Source organism: Gopherus evgoodei, chromosome 2 (genome assembly GCF_007399415.2).
Source record: "Gopherus evgoodei ecotype Sinaloan lineage chromosome 2, rGopEvg1_v1.p, whole genome shotgun sequence".
Lineage (NCBI taxonomy): Eukaryota > Metazoa > Chordata > Testudines > Testudinidae > Gopherus > Gopherus evgoodei.
Window position 1 is genome coordinate 221,206,238 of NC_044323.1, and position 15,300 is coordinate 221,221,537.

At 44.7% G+C, this 15,300-nt stretch overlaps 1 protein-coding gene across 32 annotated transcripts in view; it reads left to right on the top strand.

Moving 5' to 3' along the window:
- DTNA (dystrobrevin alpha) overlaps positions 1-15,300 on the top strand; it is a 324,921-nt gene that overhangs the window by 268,988 nt on the left and 40,633 nt on the right. For 17 of the 32 annotated variants that reach the window (XM_030553035.1, XM_030553013.1, XM_030553020.1 and 14 more), the window contains 2 exons: positions 2,981-3,058; positions 3,745-3,837. The exons of 10 other annotated variants lie outside the window; for them this stretch is intronic. In XM_030553035.1, the coding sequence (XP_030408895.1) occupies positions 2,981-3,058; positions 3,745-3,837 (171 nt within the window). Of the gene's footprint in view, positions 1-2,980; positions 3,059-3,432; positions 3,573-3,744; positions 3,838-15,300 lie in introns of those variants that run through there. 5 more of the 32 variants (XM_030553026.1, XM_030553029.1, XM_030553043.1 and 2 more) reach the window with 2 other exon arrangements.

Sequence of the window (15,300 nt, forward strand, 5' to 3'; positions counted from 1 at the left end):
GTAATTTCAATTAGCTGCCATCTTTCAGAACCCCAGAAGGAGAATTTTTTCTTGTTCTTTCCTTTGACATATAATATTCATTGGTGTGTTTTAGTGCCAGCACCTGCCTGTTGTATGGTCATTTTGGAACAGTATTGCTCATTGTCATTGTTCTGATGCTGCTTTTCTTACATCTGACCCAGTGAACAGTAAAACCCTTAGGGTGCAGTTCTGTCTCCAGTTAAGTCAATGAAGGTTTTGCTAATGACTTCAGTGGAACCAGAATTTCATCCTTAATTTTCTCAGATATCTAGTTTTAAAAGAGTTGGTATGAAGGGCAGAGCTAGTGCAAATATGTATTTTTGTCAAGATGACCAGCAAAGTGGGTGGCGGAAAAGTTGGTGAAAGCAGAGAGTTTAGTTTTCCGTAATAGATGAATGCGTCATCTTTTGAGTTATTGAGTGGTATGCTACCATTTCTGTCCTTTTTAATGCATTTTTTTCTTCCATAACTGGAAATGAAATGCAGTAAAAATTGTAGCCATCCAGGGTTTATCTGGAATTTTGGTCAAAACTATATTAAAAAACAGAATTATTAGACCCATAGATGAACATGATTTGGGGAAGAGTCAACACTGCTTTTGTAAAGGGAAACCATGCCTCACCTGTCTATCAGAAATCTTTGAGAGGGTCAACAAACATGTGGACCAGGGTGATCCAGTCTCTAGTATATTTGGACTTTCAGAAAGCCTTTGACAAGGTCCCTCACCAAAGGCTCTTAAGCAAACTAAGCAGTCATGGAATAAGAGGGAAAATCCTCTTATGGATCAGTAACTGGTTAAAAGACAGGAAGCAATGGCTAGGAATACATGGTCAGTTTTCAGGATGGAGAGAGAGAAATAATGGATCTGTACAACATATTTATAAATGATCCATAAAAGAGGCACATGGTGAGGTGGCAAACTTTGCAGATGATACAAAATTACTCAAGATAGTTAAGTCCAAAGCAAACTGCGAAGAGTTACAAAAGGATCTCACAAAACTGGTTGACTGTGTAACAAAATGGCAGATGAAATTCAATGTAGATAAATGCAAAGTAATGCACATACAAAATGATGGGGTCTAAATTAGTTGTTACCACTCAATAAAAAGATTTTTCAGTCATTGTGAATAATTCTCTGAAAACATCAACTCAATATGCAGCAGCAATCCCCCCCAAAAAAGGGGGGGAAGGGTAACAGACTATTGGGAACCATTAGGAAGGGGATAGATAATAAGAACAGGGACAGAAAAGGGCAACAAAAATGATTAAGGGTATGGAATAGCTTCCGTATGAGGAGAGATTGAAAAGACTGGGAGTATTCAGCTTGGAAAAGAGACAACTCAGGAGGGATGTGGTAGAGCTTTATCAAATCATACGTGAGGGGGAGAAAGTGAGAAAGGAAGTGTTTCTCAAGAACAAGCGGTCACCCAACAAAACTAATAGGGAGCAGATTTAAAACAATCAAAAGGAAGTACTTCACACAACGCACAGTCAGCCTGTGGAACTTGTTGCCAGGGGATATTGTGAAGGCCAAAACTATAACTGGATTCAAAAATTAATTAGATAAGTTCATGGAGGATAGCTCTTAGCCAACATGGTCAGGGATGCAACCATATGCTCTGGATGTCTCCAAGCCTGACTACCAGATGCAGGGGATGGATCACTTGATGATTGCCTTCTTCTGTTCATTCCCTTTGAAGCATCTGGCATTGGCAACTGTCAGAAGACAGGATACTGGGATAGATGAACTGGTCTGACCCAGTATGGCTGTTCTTATGTTAGTTCTTTATAAATACCACGATGGGGATTGTGTAAAAACATCAGTAAATAGCAAACAGTTTTCCTGCTGTGCACAAATGACTTGACCTAGATCCCATTCAGACTGTCATAAAGCAATGAAGTTAGGGTCCGTGGGGCCACTCCTTCATTGTAATCCTTTGAAAACACTATTGATGAATGATGACTTAAACTTCCATATGGGAGCTGCTAGAGTGGAGGCAGAGTGGGATAAGATCAGCCTCAGGAAATGATTAATTTGTCATACAGTTGATATTTTTACTCTCCAGATCATCAGAACTTTGTCAACTCAGATGTACCACAAGCAGCTGACCCTTTGAGTAGCATTGCTGTTGCTCTTGAAGAAATCCCTGCAGTGCACTACTCACACACAGACACAGACAGTCTTTAGTCAGAAGATGTCTGAATGTCAGTAGCCAGACCCCAAAGAAGATTGGTGACTGATTAAAATGGAGAGAGAAATGAAAAAACTTGCACAAAAAAAATGCAACAGCATGAGAGATGAACTAAGATTTAAATCTCTCCATTTTTATCCAGTATCTTCCTTTCTTCCCCAGTCACTCAAGTATTGCAGCATCAGGAAATTACTGTGACCCTTTAAATATTTAAACCTAAAAAGAAAGCATGACTGACAAATGGATTATAATGAAAAATAACAAATATATCTGAGGGCATAAAAAGAACATAGTACTCCTAAAAAATTAAATTGGAGCTACCCCACGGAAGGACAGATTCAATTAGATGTAGACACTTCCTTGGCTACTTCCACCTTGAGATCCACATATAATACTTTTGGGAGTGGGACTATGCCCAGAATCTCAGGATTTACTAACTTGGGGAGGTGCATGTCTCCACCATATGCTCCACATTTTTCCTCGCTTGATGTAAAGGCTTCGTATGCTAGGATTCAGCATCACGTATGTAGCTCAAACTTCACCTGAAACTACAGTAACCTCCAAACAGCCATTTTTGATTGAAGATTGTTTTGTTAGGTTCTTCCCTTGCTGTAGGTGTTATAGTTTAGAGGGGGAAGAACCTCAACAAACTTCTGGCTTTTGGTTCAGCTCAAGGCTCTTGAATGAATTTCCCTGAACTCTCTTCTTTAATGAACTGCAGTCATCATTGTTTACCCTCTTCATAGTTTTCCTGTCTTATTAACTAGCTCTCCTTACAAGAATAATGAAGTGGAGCAGAACAAATTGCTGGCTAGGGCTGCTCCAGCTTTCTTGAAAGGCAAAGGGTAAGTTAGAGAGTATGTTGGTAGCTTGCACTAACACAATTACCGAAAAAAATCTTCTGTATTTCCCCCATTTTTTTAATCTACACACTTTTTTTCACAAGAAAGTTACAATATCTCTATAACCTAACTAACCCACTGAACTAAATAGTCTTTGTTTAAATGCATATATTTATATACCTATTATCTTGATCAGATACTTTCAAACATACCTACTCTTGATTTCAATCTGTTAATCATACGTGTGCATGTGTATATATACTACATAAATTATTTTTATTATCCATATAATGTATATTACATATATACTACCTATAATATATTAAAATTCACAAACTTCATAATCTGTAGTATTTTTAAAGTAATTTTCTTTATAGGACTAACACATGGTATGATCCTGCCTGGTGCTGAAGCTCCTTCAGCTCCCATTGACTTCAACAGGAGTTGAAGGTGTTCTGCATGTTCTAGAAGGTTCCCCCCATCTTGCAGGATCGGTTGCCTAATCAAGTTGAATTGTACCATTTTAAACAACTAGAGAAAATAAAAATGTCAACACTTGAGTTTTTTCTAAGAATATTTATTGCTCATTCTTAAATCCCCATTTCACAGTCTTACTTGCTCCTGCTTTTTCTGTTTATTTCTCTCTGTCTGTCCGGATCACACCCTTTTTCCCCCCAACCCTGTTTCAGGTTACAGTACAGCCTCGATGTTGCAGACAGGCTGGCCGATGAACATGTACTCATCGGGTTGTATGTCAACATGCTCCAGAGCAACCCCGCACGGTTAGTGCAGGTTTGGCACCTTTGGGGGTTCTTTAGCAGAGGGACATTGATCTGCTTAAATTAAATCACAGCCCAATCCACTTAGTATTTTCTAACCGCTTTAGTGGAAGCAGATACTTTAAAACATTAATCCATAGAGTGGATATTTGTGCTTTCAAGGTATGACTCCTACCTGTGCTGGAGGGTCATGGAATTGCTAACATTCTTTTTAGGAATGTTAAATAGCAAAGTACTGTCAATAATTGCTTGGCTGAAAATTACCATGCACACTGATTTGTGAAACTATTTAGTAGTCAGTACTGTACTTGTTGATGGAACATAAACCTATCCACACGAGTGATTTAGAAGCTTTCTCCTTTCAAGGAATTAGTTTTTGTGGTGGGACATAATGTGCAGTTCCCATTTATTGTGTAAGTGAGAAACGGTGGTGGTACAGTCAAAAATAGAAAATGGCTTACTAGCCCATCTGTAGAGGAGAAGCATTGTTTCAGTTGTCAGTTTGTACATAAGTCAGCCATTCTTCTTAAATCTGGCTGTCTTCTGCCATGTCTAAGCCTATCTCTCTATGTTTTTGCCATTATCTCTAACTCAGAGCAAAGTATGGCCAATTTTGAAGCAAGTAAGTTGCATATAGCTATTTTCTTCTGCCTGACTAAACATTTAACGCTATGTCCTCCCAAAAATATCTGCTGCCATCAGGATTGGGATGGTAGCCTCAACGCAGGCCAGCCTCCGTTGGAGAAAACCTGCCTGCTGTGTGGCGACAAGGAAACTTTCATCCCTGCAATTCCACACCAGGAAGATGGGGAGGAGTGCAAATAATTATAGATTCTTCTTTGAGTGCTGGTCCCTATTTGTATTCCACATATGTGTGCGCATATGCACCATATGCCTGAGATTGGAAATTCTTGCAAGTAGTGTCTGTCTGTGCCTGCCTCCTGGATACCCTCATGCTCAGTGCCATCAGTATAAGAGGTGGTGCAGACCATCTCTCTCCAAATCCCTCTTACTGTTTTATGGCCTTAATCCTAATCCTGTGTGTCAGGAGTTACCCTTGTAATGCCTTTGTCTCTGTAAATATAATTGTACAGTTTGTTAGTGGTTTTATCGTGGTTTCTACAGTTTTCTCCTAGTTAATGTAGCTTAGTATTTTCTTAGTACCCACTTTTGAGAGCAGGACTATGCCCAGAATCCTAGGATTTAAAAACTGACTTTACTGACTGATGGAGGTACGTGTCTCCACCAAGTGCACTATTTGTTGCTCTTCCCACCTCGGACCCATGAGCATCGAGGGAAAGGGCTCTACTTCAAGTATTTCATAGTTCTCCCCCTCCCCCAAAAAGGGGAAGATGAAGGCCCATTATCAACCTATGTCAGCTAAATATTTTTATTCACAAATTAAAATTCTGCATGGTTACACTGGCATCAGTAATTCCCTCCTTAGAAAAAGACATGTTTCACAGCTCTTGTCATTAAAAAAATCTTACTTTCATGTGGACATTCACTCACCCCACAGACGGTTCCTCAGATTTCTGCTGGGACAAGAATACTATCAGTTCAAGGTACCTTGTTTGGGCTGGCAGCAACATCCAGGGTCTTCATGAAGGTCTTCTCAGCTGTGCTGCTAACACTGAGACAAAATGGCTACACCATCTTCACATACTTTACTCACATACTTTACCACTGTGTGTGTGCAGAATTCATGTCTGCTTCTGATTTCTTTGCTTCCCCACAGAAAAATGACTTTCCGAAGGGGAAGTAAAGGGAAGACTCAAGCAGTCACCCACTCCTCCCCAGCAATGTGGACGCTTCATTTTGGGGACCTGGAGAAGCTGGCAAAGAGAGAAATCACTGCAAGGAGAGGTGCAGTGGGGAAGACAGGGCTAGGGATGCCCCAGCCCATAGCTCCTACTCTGTGCTAGGCTCATCTGCTAGTCCTGGCTGGGCTGGGGCAGACAGGACTTGCTCTTCCTCTGAAAGGAGCGGCTGAGTGTAGGTCAGACCCACACCTGGAAACCTCCCTCAGCTGCAGGAAGCTCCATGCTCCCCACCCCCATTGCTCCTCAGCCACACGGGCAGGGGTCACTGTATGGGGAGCTGCTCCCACCATCCACCCAATCCCCGTGCATCTGGACCCCGCATACCAAGACATCATCCCCTGCACCCAGAACCCCCCACATACTGAGCCCCTCACCTGAACCCCCACCTGCTAAGCCTCACCTCCTGCAGTTGAACCCCCCCACACTGAACCCCACCACTCTTCACCCAAGCCACCCATGCCAATGATCCCCCTGCACCCAGACCCCCAACCAGCTGCACTCCCTGCCCCACTCCCCCAGCACCCAGGCTCACCTGCTGAGCCCCATTTTCCCCTGCAGCTGGAACCCCCCGATGAGCTCCTGTGCCTGCAGATCCCCTTGCCCCCACACTGAGCTGCCTGCACCCAGATTGCTCCACACACAACCTTCTCAACCCACACCTAGATTCCCACACATACGCTTGGATCCTGCGGGCTTTTTAAGCCTGCCTGCCCATGCCCCTTGATGCACCTAGCATGGAGGAGCAGTGCCCTCAAGGCGTTTCTGAGGCAGGCCTGGCCCTTGCGCTGTGTCAGGGTAGGGTGCAGCCCCATCACTGAGTCTATGTCCCTGGTGGGGTAGGGGAGAGGGTTGCAGGCTGATCTCCCACCTCTGGGCAACCAGTGGTCTGTGCTCCCTACTGCCATGCTGAAGCCTCCAAATTTATTTATTGACAAATAAAATTTGCAGAATTTTAAAATATTATATGCAACGTTTTGGAGGGTGGCACAGAATTCCCTGAGGACTAAAACTTTCTTCTAACAGGTCGATTCTGTCTGGATGTCCAAAGAGCAACTTTGTCATTGCTTTGCCTCTTGACATCCATGGGGATCTGCCTAAACATGGATAAGTCTGCTCTGGCTCCCACATTACTCATAGACTTTATAAGGCCAACCCTGAACTTGACTGCAGCAGGAGCATACCTTCAGACTTCATACCATGAACAGTGTTATAAACCAGGTCTCTCACAAACCCCAAATAACAGTCCAGGTTTTTCTCAGCTGGGCCACAAAGCCTCCTGCACTTACATAATACTATTTGCCATACTATATCTCCCTTGTCATACTGGCCTGAGCCAGGCTTTTACTACACCAGACAGACACAGCATGAACACCACAATGCCAGGGATTTTCTCATCTGGTGAACATCCAAAACACATGTGCATTGGAGTCCCTTTCCTACCTGCTACACCCAATGTGACCATAATCATGGATATGTACCTCATAGGCTGGGGACCCCACATGGGCAATCACATGGTTCAAGGTACATGGTCACCTCGATAGGCCAGGATACATATCAATCTTTAGGAACTAAGAGCGATCAGACAGGTATGCAGTGCATTCCTAGCACTCATATGATCTAGATATGTCTTGATAATGTCAGGAAACATGATGACCATCTTCTATATAAACTAACAGGGAGAGCTATGATCCTTCTCACTGTGCATAGAGGCAGATCTGGTGCATCTGTAACCACACAATAATTTCTTTGACTTACCTTTCTGGTGCTCAGAACTCACTGGTGAATAACCCTAGCTTTGCCACCAATCACAAGTGGAAGTTACACAACTCAGTGCAGAACAACAACTATTTTCAGTTAGTGGGGAGTGTCATCTTGGGACTTGTTCGCCTCCCAAGTAAACAAGAAGCTCAGTGTCTATTATTCCAGAGCAGCACAAAGTCTAGACTCCAGGGGCATTGTCCTTCTCTTTCCCTAGACAGGCCACCCGAGGAATGCCTTCCCTCCAATCTCGCTACTACCACAAGTTCTACAGAAGCTTCGTCATGACAAAGCACAAGTCATTCTCATTGCATCCAATTGTCCCAGACAATTCTGGTTTCCATACCTCCTACAAATGTCAATCCAGCAACTCAGCATTCAGCCCTTCCCAGAGCTGCTAACTCAGGAGAATGACAATATCGGATATCCCAACCTGGACTCTCTCCACCTCACGGCTTGGTATTTGGATGGAGATCAGAGCTAGAACACTCGTGTTCAGAGCCATTCAAACTATTCTTAATTGCATCAGGAAAGATTCTACCAGAAAATTGTACATAGCCAAATGGAGTCATTTTTCTACCTAGTGCATTAGAATCAGTTATTGGGGCCAGCAGGTATTCCTGCTCTTTTAAACCACCTCCTCACTTTCAAAACCATCAGGTCTTTCTGTTTGCTGCTAAGTGGACTGTAACAAGCTGTCAGGGCATTCCACCCTCCGGTGGATGGCTGTTCTATTTTTATTCACCCAGTAACAGATTCCTAAAGGGCCAGACTACAGTGGGACCTCAATCTCGTACTTTCAGCACTTACTGGGCCACCTTTCGAACCACTGGCCACATGCTTGATATCTCACCTGTCCTTAAAGGTTGCCTCCCTACTTGCTATTACATTGGCCAGGAGGGTGGTTGAACTGAGAGTCTTCAAGGCCGATTTGCCATATACCACATTTTATAAAGAGAAAGTGTCTTTTCACCTCCTTACAAAGTTCCTGCTGAATGTAATTTCCAGGTTCCACATAAACCGATCAATTCACTTACTGCTATTTTTCCTGAAGCCTTATGCCTCCAGTGAGATAAAGAGACTTAACTTTCTCAATGACAGATGAGCACTGGTATTCTACATTAAAAGAATGAACCTGTTTAGAAAATCACCTAAGACTATTTGTTGCTATAACAAAGTGAGTAAGGGACAAACAATATCTGCTCAGAGCCATGGATTTCTGGTTGTATCTTCCTTTGCTCTCAGCACATTTACCTCCCCTGGACGGGCTGAGGGCCCATTCCACTAGAGCATAGGCACCCGCAGTAGCAACTCTTTGAGAAGTGCTGGATACTTGTAAGGCAGCAACCTGGAGTTCCATCCACACTTTCACAAAACATTATGGTTTGGTCCAAGCTGCTTCTGCCAATGCAGCCATTAAAATTGCAATGCTACAGCTAACTCTGCCACCTGCATCCTCAGAGGGTGATATTTGACTACTGCTTGTGTGGAACACACACAAAGACCTCGAAGAAAAAATGGAGGTTACTTACCTGTAACTGGAGGTTCTTCGAGATGTGTGGTCCCTATCTCTATTCCACTACCTGCCCTCCTCCCCTCTGCTTCGGATTATGACTAGATTCACGGTAGAGAAGGAATTGAAGAGGCAGTTGGTCCACATCTCCCTTTATACCCTTGTTACTGAGCACAAGGAGATCCAGGGTGCAGGTACAGAGTAATAGATGCTATGTGAAAGAATTTCCATTCATAAACATGCAACACATGTGTAGCCATGTTGGAATACAGATAAGGACCACACATCTTGAAGAATCTTTTGTTACAGGTAAGTAACTTCCATTTTGTAAAACATGTCAGAAATAAGCTGTGTAGAGTTTCTTACGAAATTGTGCCCACCTTTTTCAGTTATGTTTTTACTTTCAGATTTTCCTACTGCTGTTGTAGCATGTCACTTCAGATAACACACTAGGAAATGTTGTGTCAGTACCCTTTTTATAAAGACAGTGAGCAGATTCCCTTTGGAGAGTGAGTGCAGCGGCTCTCTAAAATGCTAGTGTCTAATTCTGCTCTCAGACTTGTATGTCACTGCTACTGAAGCCAGTGGGAACTATCAATGTATATTGGAGGAAGGAATCTGCCCAAGCCCTTAGTGTAGTCCAGAGTTTGCTCCTGGACTATGGGGCCAGTTTGAATTTACTACTCTCCCTTGCTGCTGTACTAGACAGCAGACTGAATTTTTTTGGAGTGAGAAGATCGGATAACAAGTCTTTCAAATGCTAATATCCTGTGGAATTTCATGTCTGTCTCCATATTTCAACAAGCAAGATTTTTTTTAAAAAAATATGTTTGCTTAGCAGCTGCCAAATAAGGATGAAATAGGGCTGGATGGAAGTATGTTCAGAGTGACTGTCCCTCCCTAGGCTAGTGAAACTTGAATGTGTCACATTCACGATGCATTTTTACTTCAGAGGAGACCACCAGCCAGAGCGCTCTGTCAGTGTTTCCTGCTGGCATTTGTCCTTTATCCTCCTAATTGTACCAGATATCAGTAAAATTTCTTCCTATTATAGTGGCAGGTTCACATAAATACAGTTAAAGTGGTCTCCACCAGGGCTGGCTCTAAGTTTTTTGCTGCCCCAAGCAAAAAAATTTTGGCTGCCCCCTACCCCAGCCCTGGGCTCTCACCCCACACACACACACCCAGTGCCCTCCCCTACCCACAACCCCTGCCACCCCAGCCCTGGGCTCTCTCCCTCCCCCTACCCACACCCCCGCCACCTCAGTGCTGGGCTCCCCCCCAACAGTGCTGACTCCATCCACTCCCCCCTTGCCTCCAGCAGTCCGGCACTAGCAGAACTGGGGTAAGCAGTGGGGCTCCCAGGCTGCACCTCAGCCCAGGGTCCCTCCAGCGGGGCTCCTGCCTCCAGGGCCGGCCCGCATGGCAGCATCCCACCCTCTATGGCCCCGTTGCTGCTGCTTCTGGCCGCCTTGCTTCAGTCCCTGGGCAGCTCGAGTCGCTTCACCCGGCTGCGGTGCTGAGGGGTGGCCACCTTGCAGCACCTGCAGGGGGCTCAGTGTGCTCCCCGGAGCAGATCCCAGCCCGAATGTGCCCCGCTTGGAGCCTGCCCAGCCTAGCCACAAGGTGCAGGCACTGCACCTGCTCCCCCGCAGCGCGAACCACAGCGGCCCCAGGGTGCCCCCCTCACACAACGCCCTACTACTGCCAGGGCCGGCTCTAGGCTTTTGCCGCCAAAAGCAAAAAAAATGATTGCCAGAATGCCACCCCAGAAAATATGCCGCCCCATGCACGTGCTTGGTTTGCTGGTGCCTAGAGCCAGCCCTGGTCTCCACATGTGCAGCAAAAACAAGATATAAATAGTTCCATAGCACATCCCTTTCGTGTTTCTGAAGAGTAGCTGGGGAATGAATGACAAAGTCCTTGATTGTGCAAATAATTGAAGCAGACTATAGTACAAAACATCTGATTACTGACATTTAAAGGTCGCAGTCCTAGCATCCTTAATTAAAAAAAGCTTCAATCATTTATATGAGCTGCCAACTTGACTTTGACACAGAAAATTAGCTTCAAGAGACAGTAGTCTTAGCCATGCAGTGAAGAATGCTCGCCAGTAGTTGTTTTTTTCACATTTTTCTCTGCTACCAATTGAAGAATAGAGAGGAAAAGAATAGTTACATCTAGAGAAAGATAAGAAAGCAAACATTCAGAAGCCACCTGGTGTTTCTGTAGGGTTTCACTGCTATAAACACTGGCATATCCTCAGATGAGCACCATATTACCTGATAACTAACTGAAGTTTATTATCATGAAGTGCTAAGTGAGGTCTGCTTTCAAGACAGATATGATTACTATTAATCATGTTTTGGTAGCTCACCTGCTATATGTCACATAGTTTCAAATAGTGTTGAGGCTCTTACATATATTGAAATATTACTGACAACAACGATTAGGGCTGGAACTTCACCTGGGACTTAAGTCATTGTGCTTAGATATTGCAGCACATTTGGTAACAAATAACTGACCCCTTCCCCCGGTGACATAATAGTCACAAGAAAGTAAAATAAGAATTCATTGATAGCCTTAAAGGGACACCATCCAAAAAAACCCAGAAAAACTCAAAAGGCCCAGATCCTCAATGGATGTAAATCAATGTTCTGGAGAAGTTAGTGGAACATATTGATCTATATCAGTGAAGGATCAGCCCCAATATATTTTTTTCAAAATACTTCTTATGTGCATGGGAAATAAATTTGATTTTTAATATTACTTTTCACTGCATATGTTTACCTCCTACATTTCATTTTCTATCGTTTGGACACTGAAAGTACAGCGCCCCCTTCCCCACGCCCAGTCACTTTCTGTTTCTCACAGGCTTGTTTAATGTGGTGATCCTCAGTACTTCAGAGGACTATATAAACAAGGAAACAATCTGTTTATTATAAACTAAGTTGTCCAAAGCATCCACTGTCAATATGTTCTGGTCCCTGCGATTTTAAAATTACATATTCTGGAGGCATTTGTAACCAATAATGACAAGGAGAAGCCCATATTACTTACTGACTAATGACTTTGTTGGGCTTTGTGAGGCAAGCTGATGCTCATTCAGTTTAAGCTATTGCACAGTTCTGATCAAACTTACAGCAGGAAGTCCCACAATGTTCATGGTGCAGCAAATACTTCAGTTTCCCATATTTAGGCTGAAGAGATTAAACCAGAGTGACCCCATTTCACTGTCTTAAGAGACATTGCTTCAGTAGAAAAGAAACCTTATGAGAAATATCGTTAATTTGAGCTATTTCCCGATGCCAAAGAATAGTGTCCAACTCAAGTGAAAGGAATAGGAGATGATCGTGGAGGTGAGGTATCCATCTTAATACACCATGGTCATGCCCTCTTCTTTTGGTAAAACCAGAACAAAGTAGACTCCTTTATCCACAAAAACAACGAGGAGTCCGGTGACACCTTAAAGACTAACAGATTTATTTGGGCATAAGCTTTTGTGAGTAAAAATATATATTTTTACAAATATATATTTTTGCCTGTATCTCTACTTTTCACTCCATGCATCTGAAGAAGTGGGGTTTTTCCCCATGAAAGCTTATGCCCAAATAAATCTGTTAGTCTTTAAGGTGCCACCGGACTCCTTGTTGTTTTTGTGGATACAGACTAACACGGCTATCGCTCTGATACTAGACTCCTTTAGATTATTAACCGTTAGGTGAATTCAGAGTCTTCCCAAGAAAAACCTGCAGCAGAAGCTAGGAGCCTTAGTCTCATGGAACCCCTAGCTAATGCGGTGTCAGAAAGAGCCTGCTCCACCTGCAGCAGCCTGCCCAAGGAAAAGAGAAACAACAGCTTGTTTTAATGGATTTGTAAACATTAATATGGGCTTGTTGAGGCAGAACAGTTCTGCCTTCGTGGTAGTGATTCATGGCAACGTACCTGTAAGCACAGGAAATAGTTTCTGTGAATGTTACATGTAGTGTTGTTGTAGCCAAGTCGGTCCCAAGTTATTAGAGAGACCAGGTGGATGAGGTAATAGCTTTTATTGGATGAACTTCTGTTGGTGAGAGACAAGCTTTTAATCATACACAGAGCTCTTCTTCAGGCCGGGGAAAATAACTCAAGAGTATCACAGCTAAATGCAGGACGGAGCAAATTGTTTAGTATAAGTAGTTAACACACATTTCAAGGGACCATTCAAGGTGACGTGGCCCATTGACACCCCTCTAGTCATAGGGAGGAAAGGAAGTGAGGGAGGAAAAGCAGCTGCAGGGGGATAGGTGGGAAGCTGGTAGTGGGTTACAGATGGTTATAATAAGCCATAAATCCAGTGTCTCTATTCAGTCCATGATTTTTAGTGTTTAGCAAAGTTGCACATTTAAGTTCCCAGGCTCATCTTTTGAAAGCACCATGCACAGGGCCAGCGTTAGACTTGCTGGGGCCCAGGGCAGAAACTAAGGAGTGAGTTCCCAGCCTGCCTCCCTTCCCTGCTCACACATTGGATTTCTGCAATGTTTCTGAAGCCGAAGCCAAAGCCCTACCGCATGGGCTTGAAGCCAAAGGCTAATCCTGGCAATTGCCCTGCTTGCTACCCACCAATGCTGACCCTGGCTGCGCAGGTTCCTGTGAGGATGAGGACATTCCCAAGAATGTAGCAGTCTTCTCACAGAAATGAGAAGCCAACAAAAACTTAGGGAGTAGGAAGATGAGATGATAAGTTAATTGTTATCAACAGCATGGACTTCAAACCATCAGCTCTGATTGTTCTGTGAGCTCTTTGACAGTACAGTCTTAAATTGATTTTCCATATAATTTTGTTCTTGGAACAAGTCACAGCAGGGCTGCCCAGAGGGGGGACAAGTGGGGCAATTTGCCCCAGGCTCTGCAGGGGCCCCCAAAGGAACGGCGGAAGCTCCTGCCCCAGCTCGACCTCACCCTGCCTCCGACCCTCTCCTGGAGCCTCAGCACATCCAGGGCTGTCCCTGAACAGCTGCAGCCTAACTCCGGCGGGGCCTGAGCGCCGCCCCACTCAGAACCGCGTGGTAAGGGGGCGGTGCTATGAACTCCGTGCTGAGTGGACGAAGCTCACAGCCCCGCCTCCTTTACCCCAGGGCTCTGAGTGGAGAGGAGCTCGCAGTCCCGCCCCCTTACCACACGGCACTGAGCGGGGCAGAGCTCAGGCCCCGACGGAATCATGCTGCACCGCTGTTGAGGGATGGCCCTGGATGTGACGCGCTGAGGCTCTGGGTGAGGAGGGAGCCGGGGGGGGGGGGATTGGCTAAGGGGCAGGGAGTCTCGGGGACAGTCAGGGCACAGGGAGGGGGCAGAGGTTGGGGGGGTGGTCAGGGGACAGGGAATGGGGGGATTGGATTGTGGGCATTCTGGGGATCTGTCAGGACTCAGTGGGGGGGTGGATAGGGGTTGGGGCAGTCAGGGGACAGTGTAGGGTCCCGGGGTGGTGGTGGTGGGGGGTCTCTGGAGGACGACGAGGGGACAAGGAGCAGGATGGGTCGGGGATTCTGAGGGGGACAGTGGGGGGGCAGGAAGTGGGTGGGGTTGGATAGGGGGCAGGGCCAAGCTTTTTGGGAGGCACAACCTTTCCTACACTGAAGCTCATTCAGCAGTTTGAGGCTTGCAGAAGAGCCAAGCTGTTAGCTTTTCCATTAGGGCTACCATCCCTTTAACTTCTCAAATGCCAAATTATAGTCTATATTTAATTTCAGTGTCACAGGGAGATCCATGTCAGGGGAGGATAGCTTCATTTAAAATTAGCCACTGGGGAAGGGATCACGTGAGAAAAGCAATATCCTTCCCAACTCTACGAAGGAAGACCCCCCTCACCTACATTCCTGAGGCTCCAGAGGGGTTAATTCAGTGGTTCTCAAACTTTCATCCTGGTGACCCCTTTCACATAGCAAACCTCTGAATGCAATACCCCCCTTCCCCTCTTATATATTGAAAACACTTTTGTATATATGTAACACTATTATAAATGCTGGAGGCAAAGTGGGGTTTGAGGTGGAGGCTGACAGCTCGCGACCCCCAGTAATAACCTCTTGACCCACTGAGGGGTCCTGACCCTCAGTTTGAGAACCCCTGGGTTAATTTAATTTTAGCTCCCTCTGTCCATTCAAATGCATGTGCTATTTTGAGCATTTCAGTTTTCACAACATAGGCTCATCCCAGATTCTGGACCAAGCTCAAATGCTCAGTTTGTGGAGTATGTACATAGTCTATACTAAAGACAAACCCACAGTAATCGTCTCCAGTTTGTGAAGGACCCCATGGAGCCAGTCTCTAGGAAACAGACAAATGCATGGAGGTTATGTCCATTAATGGCTATTAGCTTGGATAGGTAAGGAATGG